We start from the raw sequence: 19,454 nt of genomic DNA on the forward strand, positions 1-19,454 counted from the left end.
GTTTTGAAGGTGGAGTGCAAGATATTGGCTTACTTCTGGTCTACTGGCACCTGCAGTGTGTAACCATAGATATGGAAGGAAACCACACCTCCTGTCCCGATGGCAGCCTAGCTGAGGAAATGTGAACGGAGAAGCTAGCAGTGACCTGTGTTCTGGGGGCACATATGCTACTACGAGTGAAATCAAACTTATTTTCTCTTCTTGCAGCGTGAATTTTGCACGCCTGCATCTTGGCTTAGAAGCTGCGCCGCATCCTCACATCGTGCTGAGGTCTTTCTTACGGAAACGAGTTTCAGCTCCGTGATGTGACGGATGCACACGAGTGCTTCCAACCCCTCATAAATGAATGACGTTACTGGATCGACGGAGCTTTGCACACGGACTTGTCACGAGAGCAGCAACTTTAAGGAGTAACAGTGATAAAAGTCTCTCAAAGAAGTCGGCGGGAGAGCAGATGCGGACGCAGGGAATCCTGGCGCACGCTCCTCCGCCGGACGCGCTTTCCTACTAAGCAGAACGGCAGCACTGCGCTCTGCTGCGGATGAAGCCGCGCGTTCCCCGCCTGCTGCCGCCGCTGCCGGACGCGGCCCCGCCCGGCCACCGTACCCGGCGGGACTCCGGCAGGAGGCGGGGCCACGCGCTCACACGGCGGAATCGAAACGAAACCGCCGGGGCGAGGGCCAACCCGCTTCGAGCTTACTGCGCGACGGCCCGCCCCCGGCCTCTCCGGCAGCCAATGGGGTGCCGCCTGCCGCCGAGGTGCCCGCCCAGCCCCGGCGCGATGGCCGCGGCCGCGAGTTGTCGGTGCGCGGCGCTGGGCGGCCTGTCGGTCGGGGCCGCCGGCGGTCGGGCCGTGACGCGATGGCGGCGCTTCCTGCTGCCTGGCGGAGGGCCGCGGCTGGCGTCCGCCCGCAGCGCGGCGGCGGAGCCCGGGCCCCGCTGTGCCGTGACGGTGGACGTCGGGGGCAGGTGAGGGGCCGGCGTGGCGGCGGCCGCGCGAGGCCGCGTCTGTCGGCTGGGAGAGCTGCGAGGCAAAGGCGCGTCGGAGCGCGGCGGGTGGGACGTTCTGTGCCTCGGAACGCAGCTCCTTCCGTGCGGGTGCCGCAGGTGGGTGCGTTGTGTGCGGGGTTTGCGGCCGCTGCCGGCAGCGGGTTGTTTGTTTCCACAGGAGGATGGAGCTGTCCTCCGGGAAACTCGCCAGGTTTGCTGATGGAGCCGCCGTCGTTCAGGTAAAAACTGCCTCAGGCGTGGGAACCGTCACGTCTTAGTGGCACGGCGGGGTGTGCAAAGGAGCGACGGGCTCAAGGAGCGCTGCGTTCCTTAATGGTGTTTGGCTGTCGTGGGAAGCGGGGGGCAGGCTCTTCTTTCTGAAGGGTTGCTACTGCTGCAAAGCGTGGAGTGGTGGGAGGGTTTTTTCTGCAGAGAATGTTTTGAGCTAGAAGTTGAAGATCTGTCTGGTTTGGGGACTTTAATGCTAACTGGCAGATAATCTCAGTGTGGCTTTCCTTGGTCCAGCTAGGTGACACGGCAGTCATGGTCACAGCGGTCAGTAAAACCAAACCTTCTCCGTCTCAGTTCATGCCGTTAGTGGTAAGTTCTACTGACAAAACTTGTTTTCTGGTGGTCAGTGGCAGCCTTAGTTGCACAAGTCACTGAACAGAGTGCTCGAGAGCAAAAGCAGAGTTCAGAGTTGGGTTTCAGAGTAGAAGTCTATGATAAAATTATTACATCTGTGGATGAAGGATGAGCCATAGACTCTGTCTACCTACCTGCTTTGTGAATTTGGATGTCTGCTGCAACAGTAGACTTCAGAAGTTATGTTTTAGATGTGTGGAAAAGCTGTTTGGATTCTGACTCTTGAAGGGTAATTAAGAGTTAAAGATTCATTATGTTACTCATATTCATATGATTAGTAGTAAACTTTCAGGGGGTCTGTCTTGGGACATTGCCTGTTTGGTACTTGTATCCATGACCTGGAATTAATGCTCGTCACTTTGGGTGCAGTTGATTCTGCAGTGACCTTGCTCTGAGCAGGATATTGGGACACAGACCTTCTGAGGCATTCCTTCTAGCTTGAGTGATCCTTTAGCTCTGAAATTAGTGGTCCGTTGTCTGTAAGAATCCTGCTTCTGTTTTTTTAAAAGGTTGACTATCGTCAGAAAGCTGCAGCAGCAGGAAGAATTCCAACAAACTATCTAAGACGAGAACTTGGTGCTACTGATAAAGAAATTCTTACAAGCAGAGTAATAGGTAAGCTGCAGTCGTTTTATTTGCAGAACTTTAAAATATTGCGTCACGTCGTGTGTGTTTGAAAAGAGGCAGTAATTTATAACTGCATCTTGCGAAGTTGATTGTTTCTGCAGTAATATCAGGAAAAAAAAACACAACAAAATTGCTCATTTTGAAGTTTAACAGGGCTAATTAAAAAATTATGTCAGCTAGGGCTTTTTGTGCATATTTCTTTATATATGTGTCTGGATCTCAAGCTTCCACGTTGGCACCTCTGAGATTATTGTTCTTAAATTCTCATCCTAATGAGAGGTCACCTCTCCAGTTGCACATCTATGTGGAGAGACTGAAAAAACAGATGAGGTAAACTCAAAACAACTTAGACACCAACTTACTGAATGGTACACGTTCGTTCAGTCTGAGCCTCTCCGTTCTGCTTGAAAAGTCATTTCCAGCACAGATAAAGATTATTTCATGGATAAAATAATGCCTTGGAAATTCAACATTGACATAAAACTGATGTCAAATGCGTCAGCGTTTTAAGAGTGCACTTTTGAGTTAAGAAGAACTCTGAGGCCTGGGTTGGTAAGGTTTACAGATAAAACTAAGAGCATCTAGGCATCTTGGAAGTAACACATGTGCTTTTGTTGTTCTACCTTGAGAACTGTATCTTTTTCACGTCTCTTCATTAGAGGCATTTCTGGTAATAAGATTACAACCATATGACCATTACAAACTGCAAAGACTTCTTGAAAAGTTTTTGTCTGTTGTCATGAAACACAGGATATCTTATCACCCACATGTCTTATTTTCCTTTGAGTGCTGATGAAATTTTAGTGTTGATTATATATCGTACTAAATTTCTTTCTGGGTTCTCCACTCTTCTTGTTTGCTTGAGTTGTTCATTTAAATGATCTTTTCAGCTTCTTGTGGAGTTTATTAGAAGATAAGCTGGATACTGGCTACTAAAAATTGAACATATGAATGTTTCTTTTGCAGATAGGTCAATCAGACCGCTTTTTCCAGTAGGCTATTTTTATGATACGCAGGTAAGTCACAGTCATTCACTGTTGCTGCCTTTAGAATGGAAGAAAATCACATGTGATATAGAAACTACTTTTAGAAAAGCAATTATTATTAGCATGAAGGATGGGTTTATGCTTCAAAAAAAGCCAGGTTTCTTTCTTTTACTTTATCATATTTTTTTGTCTTCAAACTTTTTTATTATATACTAGTTCTCAAATTTTGTTATAGAGGTGCAGAGACAAGTTCAAAAATGTTACGTACAGCAAGGGAAAGAAGAGATAGTAAATGTTACATGATGTTGCTTTAACATTAGTGTTGTGGTTCCTTAGCATTACCCTCCTGTTTTAAGCACCTGAACTGGCTTTTCTTTGTAGGTAATCTTGTATAAGTTTGTGAAATGCTTTATTTTATTGTCTTGAGCTTTGTAATGACAGCTAACACAGATGTATAGATAAAAACTATTTATTGTCTTTTATCTTATGCCAGATCCTTTGTAATCTTTTAGCAGTAGATGGTGTCAATGATCCTGATGTTCTGGCAATTAATGGAGGTAAGAGCGTTGTTAATAACATACAGCTTGTGTGATTTTAATGTAATCTCTGAGCTAATAGGGATTTTCATCTTTTTATTCTAGCTTCAGCAGCTCTTGCTTTATCTGATATCCCATGGAATGGTCCTGTTGGTAAGTACATATTTTGAAAGCGTGGGAGACCTGAACATAATGGAAGATTTAGGCAACATTTGGCTTCTTTTGACAAAAATTTGTAAAGGCTGCTATCTTTTGTCTAATGTAGTGAAATTCGCCTTATGGTGAATAGAACTTTTTACTTCCAATCTTTTTTACTTTTTTTTTTTTTTCTGGACAAAGTTTATTTTGAAATATTATTGTTTTTAAATGTATAATTTTCAAAGTAAATTGATGCCCTAAAATAACTTTTTTTAAATGTTATTTTAATAATAATTCTCTGGAGTTTTTCTTCTAGGTGCAGTAAGGGTAGGACTGGTTGATGGAGAAACTGTAATCAATCCAACTCGAAAGCAAATGTCTTCTAGCACTTTGAATTTAGTTGTTGCTGCAGCCCCACAAAGCCAAGTTGGTAAGTAGACAATAATTAATATCTGTTGAATGTTCAGTTTGAAAATCAAGTAAATGCCTCATTGTAGATGTTGTTCTGATCTTTGAAAATTCTGTGTTTAGACAATATTGATAAGAAACTTTTAGGTAAAATAATTTCCATTATATTTATACCATTTAAAGGTAATGTGTATTTTCTTGGTTAAGTTATAGATTATTATTAAAAAAAAACAAAACAACAAAAAAACAGTAATTCACTTAATTTTTAATTTTCCGTTGATAGTTATGTTGGAAGCAACTGCTGAGAACATACTGCAGCAAGATTTCTGTCACGCTATCAAAGTAGGGGTGAAGCAAACCCAGCACATAATTCAAGGAATTCAACAGCTAGTGAAAGAGCGTGGTGTCGTCAAGAGAACTGTTCAGAAATTATTTGTTGCTCCTGAAGAGATTGTGGAAAGTGCGAAGAAGTAAGTTGGGAACAAATAGTTTTGGACTGATGTCTATTCATTGGCTCAAAAATATATATTTAAAGCTTATTTAGTCATCTGTGATAAAAAGCTTGGAGTATCGTTCAACAAAGTCATATTCTAAACTTTTAGAATTTCTTGCAGCATTTTACAGTGAAAACTAGGGACCCTGTCTTCAGCGCTACTTTAATGCTTAGTGAGCAGAGCAGGGCAGAACAAGTGGCATGAAAACTCAGTGAAAACTGTATGCCGTTCTTGTGAAGTGCTGACACAAAAAGCCCATGTTGTGCGGCTTTTGTGAGCTTTATCATGGAGGAGATAGGAAGTAGGGAGAGCATATGAGATGGACAGCTGGGGCTAGTAATGTTTAGGAATGGAAGTCTGATGTTTTCATGCTTCTCATAAAAATGTTCCATCTCCAAGAATTTAAAAAATAAACATGAAAACAGTTGTACTTTAAGCCATGTTTTCAAAAATGCTTTGTTTCTTCCTGCAGACTTGCTTTTAACAAGATCTATGCGGTGTTCACAGATTTTAGCCATGATAAAGTAAGTACAATTCAAACGTGACCTATTTTTCATATAATAAAGCTAGTAAGATATAGTTTTTGTTCTCCTTTGGATGTATGTGGAGTAGTAATAATAAATTGTCTTGTAAGCCCTTATCTACCACATCTAATTTGTAGCAATACGTATCAATCTCTGAAATCACACGAAGGTTCTATTACTTTTACTTTAAGTTTTACAGAACTTCAAAACAAACCCAACAACAGCCCAGATTTCCTCTGTTCTTCTTTGTAGAGTTAACTAATATCAAATCCTGTGTTCTAGATTTCTAGAGATGAAGCAATTAACAAAATAAGGCTTGAAACAGAAGAGCAGCTGAAAGGTATTATTTTCTGCTTTCCTGGTGTTAAGAAAAGCTTAACTGAAACTGCTTAATTTTAGTATGCTGTTTTTTTTGGCAGAGTTGTCTATAATTCATTTTATAGTTCCAGTTGTAATTGCTTTTTCTTTTTTTTCTTTTGAATGCCTAGAAAAATTTCCAGAGGCTGAGCCTTATGAAATCATGGAATCTTTCAATGCAGTCTCAAAGGATGTCTTTAGAAATCTTATTCTGAATGAATACAGAAGGTAAGTATGTCAGACTCCATGCTAAATAGTAACTTTTGAATTTTTTTTAAATTTATTTTTTTTAATCTAAGACCGTAGTTTTTTTGATCTCATAATTCCTGCTTCTCACCTTAGGTGTGATGGGAGAGATTTGACTTCCCTCAGAGATATTAAATGTGAAGTGAACATGTTTAAAATGCTTCATGGATCTGCCTTATTTCAGAGAGGTCAAACACAGGTAGTATTTTTTATGTTAAAAAGATGTTGGAACGAAAGGCTTTTGTGTGAAATACAGTGCTGTTCATATTTAGGAAAGCATTTGGGCGACATTAACTTTTCTGGCATTTGCCTAATTGGGGCTTTTGATACGCAGGGCAATGTTAAGTTGTACGTATAATGAGATCCTCTAATTGAAACTTCATGTATTCAAAAATATATCACTGGACTAAAAGGGAAATAGTACAAAAGATTACAATAATATGATGATATGAGCTGTTTGGGTTTTTTAACTCCTTCCCAAAAGTAGGACATAGGTAGATTTTAAGACTATACTCAGGATCTACATGAAGGATCGTAAGGAGGATTTGGGGAGCTACAGACCTGTCAGTCTGACCTCAGTGCCTAGAAGGGTTATGGAATAGATTGTCTTGAGTGAGATAACATGATATTAGTGGGATAACTGGGAGATTGAGCCCAGCCAGCGTGGGTTCATGAAAAGCAGATCCTGCTTGACCAGCATAATCTCCTTCTATGATTGATTGACCCTCCTGGAAGTTGAAGAAAAGGCTGTTGATGTAGCCTGCCTAGACATCAGCAAAGCTTTTGTCACTGTCTGCTACTGTATTTTATACAAGCTGGGAGCCTGTAGCTTGGACAGGTACACTCTTAACTGAGTAAAGAACTGGCTGGATGGCCAAGCCCAGAGAGCATTGGAGAATGAAGTTAAATCCAGCTGGTGTCTGATCCTTGGTGTTCCCTAGGGGTCGATACTTGGATCTGTCCTGTTCCATATCTTTATTGATTATCTGGATGAAGAGATTGAGTGCACCTTCAGTAAATTTGCAGATGACACCAAACTTGGGAGAAGTGTCCATCTGTCTGGGGGAAGGAAGGCCCTACAGAGCGATCTGTATGGCTGGGTCACTGGGCTGAGGCCAGTGGGATGGAATTTAACAAGACCAAGTGCTGGGTGCTATGCTTTGGCCACAACAGCCCCAGGCACTGCTACAAGCTTGGAACAGCGAGGCTGGAAAGACTGTGGAAGAAATGCAGCTAGGGGTGTTGGCTGATACTGAGCTAAACCATGAGCAAGCAGTGTGCCAAGGTAGTCAAGAAGGCCAATGGCATCATGGCTTGTATCAGAAATAGTGCTGCCAGCAGGAACAGGGAAGTGATCATCCCTGTGTACTCAGCTCTGGTGAGGCTGCACCTTTAGTGCAGTGTTTGGTGTTGGGCTCCTCATTACAAGAAAAATACTGAGGATCTGGAGTGTGTCCAGAGAAGGGCAGTGGAGCTGTGAGGGCTCTGCAGCACAAGTGTGATGGGGAGCAGCTGAGGGAACCAGGGCTGTTCAGTCTGGAGAATAGGAGGGTTAAGGGAGACCTCATGGCTCTCTGCAATGAGCTGAAAGGAGGCTGAGGTGGGGGTCAGCCTCTGCTCCTGTGTATCTAGCAACAGGACTACAGGGAATGGCCTCAAGTTGCACCAGGTGGAAGTTCAGTTTGGATATTAGGAAAAATGTCTCCTCTAAAAAAGCAGTGAGGGATTGACACAGGCTGCCCAGGGAGGTGATTGAGTTGCTTTCCCTGAATGTGTTCAAGAAATGTGTAGATGTGATATCAAGGGACATGGTTTAGCGTGGTTGTCTTGGTGGTAGGTGGACAGTTGGACTGAATGATCTCAGAGGTCTTTTCCAACCTTGATGATTCTATGATCAGGTCTGTTATTTATTTATGTATTAAACATCTGTTTTTCTTGAAAGATTCAGCCATTATTGTGACTCACTGTTGGGTATATGGGTAGCTACAAAGACTTATTTGCTCCATATTGTTGGGTCCTGGATATCCTGCTAAAAATAACTCCTGCTGGAAGTCCGTGCCTTGCTATTTGACACACAATTGTCTGCACAACTAAGAACCTTGATTCTTAAAGTAGCTACTTCTGTTCTACAGCACGTGCTGTTGGCTTTTAACTAACTAGGAAATATTAAATTGGTAGTTTTCAATGTGATCACTTGTAAGATCATTCAGTCTTTACAAGTCGTGAATGGATGAGATGTGAAGAAAAAGTGGGAGGTGGTGCCATCGTACCTGTTGTTGTAATCATTGTTTTTTGGTTGTTTTTTTTACTAGTATGGAAAGAAGGTTTATATTTATTTTATTCTAGGTTCTCTGCACTGTTACATTTGACTCCATAGAATCAAGTGTAAAATCAGATCTTATCTCAACAGCTGTGAGGTATGTGCATCTTTGGGTGTTTTTTTTGTCAGTGGTGAGAATGTAAACACATTCAGAAAAGTACTTGTCTTATAAAAATATATTAATTCCACAGACACACATATGAAGTTCAAGGGTACTGCAAGTCGTGTCCAGTCTGGTCTTGAGAGAAAGAAAATAGCAAATGAATTTTGCATTTGTAAAACTGCATTGGTATGTCAGGTCTCTCAGGGAAAAAAAAGTGTGTGTGTATATATATGTATATCAAAGCTGATTCTCTTTGTTCCATCATACTTGGAACCTGATATACGTCTTCCAGTCATTTCATTGCTTTCTCATAGGTTTTGAAGTGTTTCTTCAGCGTAAAATACTGGTTCTTGAAGTTTGCCTATCATTTGATGGATCAAAATGAGCATAAAACTAGGAAAGCTGTTTAAATGATGACAGTTGACATATGGTACTCATTTCTTTGTAGACCATAGTTTTAATACAATTACTGGGGAGGGGGGTAACCAAAAAAACAACTAATCTTTAGAAAAGAAAAGAAAGACAAATAGTGAGTCAGTACAATTGCTGGTTTGGTCAATTTGTAAGCATAGCTGAATGTAATTTTCCTTATTATGTGACTTATAGGATGTAAGATGTGTTCTGATGTATTCTTGTTGTGTGTTTTAATTAATAGTGGAATAAAAGATAAGAATTTCATGCTTCATTATGAGGTGAGTGTTGTATTGTGTCACAGCTGTGCATGATTTCTGTGAGAGCTTCTGGTCTTGCTTTTAAAGGTGAAATTGGTCCCTTCCAGGGATGTTAATTATTTCTAGATTTGAATGGAACTTTATAAATCACAATTTATATGTGAATTTGTCCAGCAGTTTATGAACAAAAGTGCTGTTAAATTAATAAATTGCAAGTTGCCATTTTATGCAACCTTTCTAGAAGTTTAACACTTGTTAGCTCCTTAAGGACAAGTTATTACTGCAGACAGGATTAACCTGCTCAGTTATTTCTAGTAAACTGTTAATTTATTCAGCTGCCATTCTGCAGCAAAAGTAAACAGTCTTTTTTACACCCTTTGAAACTTACCCATGGTATTTTGTATGGGCACGTGTTGCATTTTCTGGAAGACAAGAAACCAGATTTCTAATGTGTTGTTTGGCAAACTTCCTTAGAATAAGCTTGTTGCATTATTCTTTTGCTATCTTGCACCTGCTTTATTCTCTCTTATTCTGTGGAATTAAAGCATGTGTAAAATAAACACTATATTAGTACTTGCTGACTGAGTGACTGATAGATATTGTTTGGTCGTTAGATCTTTTTGTTTTGTTTCTGTTTTCTTTTCACCTGGGATGCTCCAGAACTTTAAAGTGTGTGTTTTTAAGTGGGAAAAAGTAGTAGTTTCCTGTATGTGTGTATTGGAATTTCTTTCTTTTCAACAGTTTCCTCCTTATGCAACTAATGAGATTGGCAAGGTTACTGGTGTGAATAGAAGAGAACTTGGACATGGTAAGATAAGACTCCAGAAGTTGTGTGATGCTTTAATATCTTTGTCTGGTTGGCTTTGTTTATGGTTCAGTGTTTGCATTTGTTTTTACCAGGTGCACTGGCAGAGAGAGCATTGAAACCAATTATTCCCCAGGATTTTCCATTCACAATACGAGTTACTTCTGAAGTCTTAGAGTCAAATGGTACTTTGGTTTTCTTATCCTTTGAGAAACGAAAGATGAAGATTGGTTCTTAAAGAAGCATCTAGACATAGACATTTTTGTAGGGCACAAATTTAATTGTTCTAAAATTTGGTAGCTCTATTATCCGAAGTACTTTAAATTGGGGAGAATTCATCTAGTCGTAAATAATAAACCCTTCAATTTGTATAACAGCACACTGTCACTATGAGATGTAAGTTTAAATTTGATTTTCTTTTTAGTAAAAAAGCTTGTACTGAGGCCAGTTACTCAGTGTTTATCTGCACAGCTGACTTACAGATAACATCTGTCTGTTTATTCTCATTTCCCCAGTTTGGGAGAAAGCTATTGATTTCACCTTTCTGCAGGTTCCCTTCTGTGGCCAGGAGTTCTGTGAGGTCTGCCAGCAATTTCTTAGCAGTATAGTGAGATCTGGTGCTGGGAAGGAAGAATTAGTGAAGAAAGGGAGTAAGACCCATCTGCAGTTGACTAGTCCCTAGCTTACTTATCTAGAATATTTAATATCAGTTATGATGCTTGTTGGTCTCCTTTTGGTACCAGTATCGTGAAATATTCAGGATCTTACCCATTTTTTTATGAAGGGCTTCTTCTGTAGAAACCTTCTGGCTAAGTGTTGTTATTTATTATGGTATGTGTGTTGCTGTACTGTATCTTATGGTTAGCAGAGAGTTCATTCCCAGGTGGTCATTGAAGAACATAAATGGCAGATTTTATTTCAGGTGCTTTTGACCAATGTTTAATGCTATTTTTCCCTACTTTTCCCTTGTATTCTAACTCCTTAGGGTCTTCGTCAATGGCTTCTGCATGTGGTGGAAGTCTGGCATTAATGGATGCAGGTACAAAATGCGGTACTTATAAATTGCACATTGTAATACATTAAAGTATTTTGAAATGATCCAAGCTTATAAAAATGTATTTTTAACTACCATTATTAGGAGTTCCTGTATCAAGTGCAGTGGCAGGTGTAGCAGTAGGTCTTGTTACCAAATATGATCCGGAAGGAAGAAATCTTGAGGATTACCGTTTGCTGACAGACATCCTGGTGAGTGTTTCTGGCACAGTTGTTTCTGTTTTTGCTTCCAGGTTTCTTCTGTAATGTTTTATTCTTCTGTAATGATTTATCCATGTAATTCTAGGTGTTATTTCTTTTAAGCTCTTAGAAGCTTTCTGTTTTCACTGAATTTTGGAAGAAAGAAATTCATAACTGTTGGAGGCTTTAGTGTACTGAGAAGCATAATATGCTAGGAGGAAAATGAGCTGTTGGCAAGGTTGTTGAGGAGAAAAAAATGCATGTTATTATCCTTCCTCCTTTGGCAGTCACTGGTAGAACCAAGTCAACTGTAGATTAGTTTCAAAAATGAATCCACAAAGGTTCTTAATTTATAAAAAGAGAAGGAAACCATATTCATTTGGAACAGTGAGATAAGATTAGGAATGGGGGAAAGGGAAAAATCTGAAAAGTGATAACAGCTCTACAAGTGACTTCAGGTTTGACTCCACTTTGTGGCTTATTGACACCTAGAATGTGCTTTTGATATAATGAGCTTTAGCAGTGAGATGTATTTATGCCAATTTTGTTTTTTTCTGCTTATACCAACAGGGAATTGAAGACTACTATGGTGATATGGATTTCAAGATGGCAGGTACTAGTAAAGGAGTAACTGCCTTGCAGGTATACTAACAGGAAATACTGCTATAATTAATTTTCAAGAAGATTCTCTCTTTAAAAAAAAAAAAAGCTTTCCCTACATATTGATGTCTCTGAACTGTTCTCACATTAGGTTGATCTAAAACTACCAGGAATACCAATAAAAATTATCATGGAAGCTATTCAGCAAGCTACAGGTACGTGCACACATTTGCATCCATTGTAAAATGTATTAAATTTTAAGCTGTGCTTTATTTTCACTTGAGACTGGAGAAAATGAGGAAGAGTCCTTCCCCCCTCCTCTCCCATCCCATATATTATGGTTATATGTTTTTATTAGAGGAGAGATCAGCCTCCAAAGAGCTTGACCCTGCCCAGTGCAGTGTATCATACCATTGTAGGTAGTATCAATGAAAAGATGTGCTACTTCTAGAGGTTACATTTCTACTAAGAGAAGGTAAAAGAAATAAAAAAATGCAACTGTTGTCACCATTGTAGGAGCAGTGTTTGCATTTTGGGGGAAAAAAAATGCATTAAAACTTGTAGCAGCAGACTGGGGAGAAAAATCACTCATACAGAACAGCATCGAGGTGGTGTTATGTGTTATGAAGTATTTGCTTCCAGTATTTTGGAGTTGCTTGATGCAAAGAAATGCAGTTTTACTGAGCTGTGTCAGTTAAAATAAATAAATAAATAGTCATATGCTCAAACCATATGTTGGTGAGGTGGAGCGGGGGGTTACCCAAGTTGTGTTAACTTACTATGATACTTTAAATTAGGCAGAAGGTAGATTTATAAGTGGATGCTTATCTGCTTTTAACTTACTCTTAAGTTTGTTGGTTTTGTTACAGTCTTTTGCTAAACTACTGTTTCCTTTTTCCCCAACCCCTGCAGCTGCAAAGAGGGAGATCTTACAAATCATGAATGAAACACTGGCAAAACCCAGGCCTAACAGAAAAGAAAGTGGACCAGTTGTAGGTAATATTAGTTGTATGTTGATACGAATTTATGCCTTCTAATAGCTTTTAAGCAGCTGTTATAGAAAACAGCTCTTATTAACAAAATCTCTCATTTTTCTGTCGCTGCTCCACTGGGGATACTTCTTGATTTGTGCTTTGAGGTGAATTTTTGCTTTTTATTGCCTTGGGGCAGTATTGTACTATTTTACTCAACACCAGAAAGCAGAATTGAGCTGAAGCTGTGTGAAACTCAACAAATCAAAATAGACATGAATGTCAATACTGTAACGGCTTTTATGTTTACTGTAACAGTAATTTATGCTCTAAGTGCTTACATTCTATATTTTCATTTATTTTAATTCTTAAATGTAATTTAATCACTGTTCAGCATATAATACCAATAGCTGTTAAAAATTAAACATAAATGAATTAGACTTGATTTTTGTGTTGGTATTCAGGGTTATCGTATTTAGCGCTTCAGAATATCTTTACATGGTCTTTCAGAAACCATACATGTTCCATTATCAAAAAGGCTAAGATTCCTTGGTCCTGGGGCCTATAATTTGAAGAAGCTGCAAGCAAAGACTGGTAAGGCATCTTTGTTTGCTGTGATAATTTGTCCTAATGTGTTCTTAGTGTCTTTTCACTATATAAAAATTATTAGTGTAGAGTTCTGATTAATGGATATTGGTAGCACAGATAGTATTATCACGGCTACTGTTAAGCATTAATGCTGTCCTTGTCCTTTCAGAACTTAGAAGCTTAGACTTCCCAAGGGGTTTAGTGCAAGTGACATTTGTGCTCCAATAACAACACCTTAGGAAATACTCAAGAAGTACTGTTGAGCAAAAAATATACTTTGTGATGCAGACTATGTAATGGTTTATGTTTTCAGACTTGCACGTTTGACTGTTCCAGTGCTCAGTACAAATCAAGCATTTCCTCTTTCTTTGCTAGACATGCTTGTGTTTTGAGTTGTTAAGATGCACTTGAGCGAGCTCAAGTGTGTAGATTCTCCTTAGAGTTGTTTGCAGTTCATCTTGCAGTGGGAATTTGCAGAAGTATGAAGCACTTGTGGTGGTGTTTCATGGGGCTTACATGAGAGGTAGTTAAAGATCTTTCTCAGGACCATTTCCTAGATGATGTTGAATGAGTAGTGGACTCAGGCAAATCTGATGTGTTACAAATGTGTTTCAGGATAGATAAAATATATGCAGCTACTTTGTCTACAGTCTAAAGCTTTGTGATTAAGAAGGGATATTGAGTCCTTCCTACATTGTTCGCACACTGTTTTGCTAGCATGCTGTGAAGAGTTTGTATATATTGTTAATGTGCTATGTTAGAAATACAGTGCAGCATCACAGGGCAGGAGCAACCTGAACCAGGGCTCAAACTGATAACAAGTGGTGTGAGACTCTCGCCACAAGTTCCCTGAGCTTGTTGTGTTGCTTGGAACAAATGAATAATTGCATTCATGGATGCTGAAGGACAACTTCAGAAAGTGCTACTGCAAGTGTAGGAAGAATAGAGTTATTGTGGAGTTTTTGTTTGTTCACACCCAAAAAAGCACAACTTCTGTCTATATGATTGACATCGGTGAAACTATATCTAGTCCACTTTACTAACAAGATAACTGTAACCAACATTCAGCCATGACAGAGGTGCCTGTGCTGTGATACTATTAGACACATCAGTCTTCTTCTGAGTACTTTTCTGTAAGCAGAGATTCTTTTCTTCTTTCATATAGTAAATGTCTAATTCTAGAAAGCTACTTCTAGAAATCTTTAAGATGCCTGATAATTTAAACATGTACTTAGAAGATGTTCTGCTTCAGCTGCTGTGGACTTTAAATGCTTAATCAAGCTGACTTCTTTAGTGCTTATTAGGGACACAAGCTCTCCTTTGGGTGGGAAAACTAGTCTGGAGGTGTGAAGAATTTTGCTGTGCAATCTTACTGTGTTCTGACTGAAGCTCTTCAATTTCTATTAACCATTAGTGAAAGCTTTAGTTTCATTAAGATGGATATTCAATTAATTTTTAATTTCTTACACTTATCTTGAGAGGGTTTAGCTTAATGTTCTTTCCTCCTACAAAAAGATTATAATAAAGAATAGTTTTGAAAACGTGGATGGTTTTGTGTGGGGCACAACTTTGTCCAAATATTTGACAAGCATACCTGCAATATGGTTACTGGAGAAAAGCTGTCTGCTGCAAAGAAGATTTGAAATGATTATAACAGATGTCTGTCAAAATACGCAAGATGATTTTGCTCTGGCAGTCTTTACTAGCCGTGAATTTTCTGCTTGCTGAAATTGTAGGGATGTTCACCGACATCTCTTCTGTAACGAATTTTGTTTCTAAGGTGTAACATTAAGTCAGCTGGATGAAGAGACGTATTCTATGTTTGCTCCCACGCCTGGTGCTATGCATGAAGCAAGAGAATTTATCGGTGAACTCTGCAAAGATGATGTAAGGAAAAACTTTAGTTGTTAGTGTTTTCAGATTGTATTCTTTGAGTATATGTCTTACTGTTATCTCTTTTTTTTTTCCTGTAGCAGGAAGTTAATTTGGAATTTGGTGCGATTTATACAGCCACAATAACTGAAATAAGGTACGAAAAGTGCTCTGAAGTTGAATTTAGTTTACATACTTGGGTATGTTTCTGATGCATGGGGTAAAATTGATTTTCTAAAGGACATCAAGCTCATGTTGGTGACTTTGGCACTTGCATTATTCCTGATCTTTTTGCTTTGTTGAAAACATTCTCTTCTCAATATGGCTGTTTATTTTTGCTACTTGGTTTTTGTAATGTCTCTTTAAATTATAAACCTTACAGTCTTCTTTTACTTCTGCATGAGAGGGGTGGTAGGAACTTGCTCTTTACTATTCTGTGAGGACAAACAAATCTTGTATTGAAATTACACTTGCTTTTATGGATGTTCTACTTGCTGCAGAGCAATACATTTTAATAACATCCATCCATTTTCAATTAAGGAGAAATACAAAGACATTGGTTGGTATAAGACTTTTTTTTAATGGTAAGTAAAATCTTGTTTGTGAAGAGTTTACCAGAGCTCGTTTTGGAGACAGTTTGCAAAATAAGTTGCATACAAATTTCTCTCACAGTATTTTGAGATAACAGTGCTGTTCTCTCTTTCAGAGATTCTGGAGTGATGGTAAAATTGTATCCAAACATGACACCAGTGTTACTTCATAATTCACAACTTGATCAAAGGAAGGTAATACATGCTTAAATCAGTGGAAAACAAACCAACAGTTGAGTTTCTAGTTCACGTCATTTCTCACTACGCCTAGCGTGCATTACCTTAGTCTCCACACATAGTGGAGTTCTGGAGTCTTAGTCTAGCAGCATCGTCCTGTTTAACCTTTGTCCTGTATTAGAGATACAGGCAGTCTGACTTCTGAGTGCCGTGGTCCTGCTCTTGTTGCTATTAAGCACATCACCATCTTTAGGTCTAATACCCTTTTCTGTGTAACACAGCAGTTGCTCATTAGCTTGTATTGAGCCACTTAGGTCCACAAAAAGTTGCCTGATATGTAACATGAAGGAAAATGTATTGCTCTTGTTTTGCTTTTTTTTCCTCCTGAAAACTATGTTGGTGTAAACTGGTAGCAGAAATTCATGTTAGTGACAGAGGAAAGCACAGAAGAAAGGATTTGGTCGGTGCAGGAAAAATACCTGCATTTATTGCTGACAGAAGAGCAGGGAGTGGCTTAAATAAGTAGAAGTGTGGTTTTAACAGATGAAGATATAATAATTATTTAAATGTAACTGTCAGCTATGTTTTTTTTTTTTTGTAATAGTGTAATCTATATCTAATCTATATAAATGATCCGTTAATTAGGTTCTTGCGGTCTCTGGCTTGGCAGCAAACAATAAATAGATATACTAATATTCTTTTGTTTCTTGCTGTTATGCATTCTGTACATTAGCCAACAGTCCTTTGTAAGGTACATTGCTAAGAAGCTTTCCTGCCTTGTTTGTGAGGAAAATGCACCTGTGATTTCTTCCTTGTCCTTCCGTAAGATGATTGCCTCTTCCAAGTGACAGTATTTGTTTCAGGCACCTCATAGTGGTTTGCATTTCACCATACTTTAGAACAACATCAGCACTGTATATGATTATATAATATATATGTGCATATAATTATTCTTAATTCTCAACTGGTGAGACAGCACAGGTCTAAATTCCTGCCTTGCTGTTGCTGAGATGATAATTTGTATCAACTGTTACTGAAAGAATATTTCCTTTCCAGCTACTGTTACTTGGCGTTTATGTTCATCTTTTACCATAATGCAATACAAAACCATACATTGTTTCTTTGGTATATTTTTACAGAAAAAAATCTACTGTAGTTAAAAGGATTCATGCTGTGCTGAATCCCTAAGAGAAGGTATTTTAAAAACTAAACATTAAAAAAAAAAACAACAAAAAATTAAAGTGTTTTTTTTTTGTTTGTTTTTGTTTTTTTCTTAAAAAATACTGTGTTCTAGATCAAACATCCTAGTGCCCTCGGACTAGAAGTTGGACAAGAAATCCAGGTAACTTTATGGACTTTAAACTGATAACAAATTGCCATTCATGTGTTAGTGTTTTTGTGCTTATGAAGGAAATACTGTGCCAGATTATTTTGCTATGCTGCTTAAATACCTGATGATTTAAAAAAATCCGAATTTTTACTGTCCTATTCTTGCTATCCTAAGCAGCATGTTAATTTGACTGAGCAGAATAGACTTGAACAGTGTCTGTTGTATGTGATTTTCTTTGTACTAAAAAAGTAAATTAAGGAAAATGCCAGTTGTAGCTCTCTAAGTTGTTCACTCTCATGCTGTTATTTAATATAACTATAATGTCTGAAGCATTGTGGTGATCTTAAAGCGACAAGTTTTCTTTACAGGTTAAATACTTTGGACGGGACCCAACTGATGGTAGAATGAGGCTTTCACGCAAAGTTCTGCAGTCACCAGCCACGACTGTGCTTAAAACCCTTACAGACAAAAATAGTATTGTCCTGGGAGGTACTGCTCCAGAGTCATCCACTTCATCACAGTGATAAGTAAGGCTTCCAGAAATATGAGAGACAGCTCTGTACTGTACCTTCCTTATAAGTACTGTATGGAATCCCATTTGTCTTATACTGTACAGTTAATCTTTAGCGATGTGGGAATACTGCTTGCCAGCTGTGTTACAGCTTTTCATAAGGGGCTTGATGTTGTACAGTGTGTTCAAATATCTTGACAGTTTCCAGCTTCATAGACACAGTGTACTTTCTCCACAACCGACTTATCTCTTAAACATCTATTTAAGTATTCAATCTTATCTAACGTGCCACCTGAAGTGCTTCTGAACTTGGTGCCCTGTTATTAGGTTACAGAGTATTTTCTATTTCTTCCATTATCTACCAGGACTTCTTCCTGAAAATATGAGCCATCATCACCTGTGTCTGCAGATGTCTTCATAAGAATCTGTGTATGGATAGGAGTAAACCATATTTTTAAAACAGATGCTGTTCATGCTTAAAGGTGATGTGAAACTTCGAAATCTTCAAACTGATTGAAACACTGTTGAAAAGGAAAACAGAAACAAGCAATGCTCTTACCTTGTGTACCATGAGTGAGAATCCAGGAGCGTGGAATTGTCTAGATCAAAGAGCATATTGCTGCTTTATTATTTTTTTTTTCTACAATTGCTTCATTTCTCAAGATTTTCTTCTTGCTGTCATCTCAAGATAAAAAAGTGCAAAGATGAGGAGTGCTGAAAAAGTACTTCTGGGAGAAGGAATTATCCTGTGCATTTGGTCAGTGAGGCTTGTTAGCAGTTGAGGCATACTTGGCCAGACCAAGTTCTACTGGCTTGTCAGACTACAAGATTGAAACGTTGAGCAAAATGTGTAAACTGAAAGATTATCACCTTTATCATGACTGATACTCTTTCAGATAAATACATCAATGACTGCCATAGGATTCAGAATTACTAAAACTGATTGTGTTATATTGTCAGGCTTACTGATCTTTGGAATTTCAAAGTATATCCCAGGGTCTCCCGAGAACTTCTTGTTCTTTTACTGTGAGATGCAGACCTTAAAAATGCAGGAGAGATCGCCTCTGATGTACTCTCATTTGTAGATACTTCTCATAGGAAAATCAGGTTTCTAACAGCAAGTGGGCTCTGGACCTTTGAAGGACAAAAAACAAACAAAAAACACAACAAAACACTGGGGAGAAGAGAAATGTGAATTTATTGTAAAAGAATCGTTTTGCCTTTTTTACTCTGACCTAAAATATTAAAGAAAAAGAAATGACCACGTTTTTTTGTAGTTGTCTGTCTTTCATTACGTCATCTTGCTCATCTGTAAGGACTGTATTATTTTATTTCTTCGTAAGAATTCTAATGTCTTTGCTTACCACGAGCAAGCTAGCTTGACTGGTATCCTAGCTGTTAGATAATGTTCTTGATAGTGTTAATGAAACTGTGTGCTTTTTCAAGGTGTAGTTTCTCTTGATAGTAAACTTTCTGTAAAGTTCCTTTTTGTAGTGGGACAGTTAAAAAAATACCACACAGAATACGTAGGAGTTCTTTAGCTAGTACATTGCCAGTAAGGTGCATGCATTTGAGTCTGAAAATGAGAAGCTGAAGAATGCCATTGTTCCCTCTAAGTGTACTTTCGCACCCGCAAGAATGGTATTGATGGTTTGTGTTTGTCCCTGTGGTGGTCTCAGTAACTAAACTACGGGGGTGGTGGGGAATTTGTTCAGTGGAGGGGGGAAAGATG

The 19,454-nt window shown here is 38.8% G+C and overlaps 1 protein-coding gene across 1 annotated transcript; it reads left to right on the forward strand.

Annotated features, from left to right (window-relative positions):
• The first annotated feature begins 766 nt into the window (after positions 1-766).
• On the forward strand, positions 767-18,991 carry PNPT1 (polyribonucleotide nucleotidyltransferase 1). Its single transcript, XM_072333231.1, has 29 exons — positions 767-969; positions 1,169-1,229; positions 1,516-1,590; positions 2,145-2,250; positions 3,229-3,278; positions 3,742-3,805; positions 3,890-3,937; positions 4,239-4,352; positions 4,614-4,800; positions 5,297-5,348; positions 5,631-5,688; positions 5,837-5,933; positions 6,048-6,150; positions 8,298-8,368; positions 9,030-9,066; positions 9,787-9,853; positions 9,946-10,035; positions 10,836-10,889; positions 10,989-11,095; positions 11,654-11,725; positions 11,835-11,898; positions 12,596-12,679; positions 13,165-13,248; positions 15,023-15,129; positions 15,216-15,271; positions 15,821-15,899; positions 17,176-17,223; positions 17,580-17,738; positions 18,088-18,991. The coding sequence occupies exons 1-28, from the start codon at positions 782-784 to the stop codon at positions 17,733-17,735; spliced, it is 2,379 nt and encodes a 792-aa protein (XP_072189332.1). The 5' UTR covers positions 767-781; the 3' UTR covers positions 17,736-17,738; positions 18,088-18,991.
• Positions 18,992-19,454: the final 463 nt, after the last annotated feature.

Source organism: Excalfactoria chinensis, chromosome 3 (genome assembly GCF_039878825.1).
Source record: "Excalfactoria chinensis isolate bCotChi1 chromosome 3, bCotChi1.hap2, whole genome shotgun sequence".
Taxonomy (NCBI): domain Eukaryota; kingdom Metazoa; phylum Chordata; class Aves; order Galliformes; family Phasianidae; genus Excalfactoria; species Excalfactoria chinensis.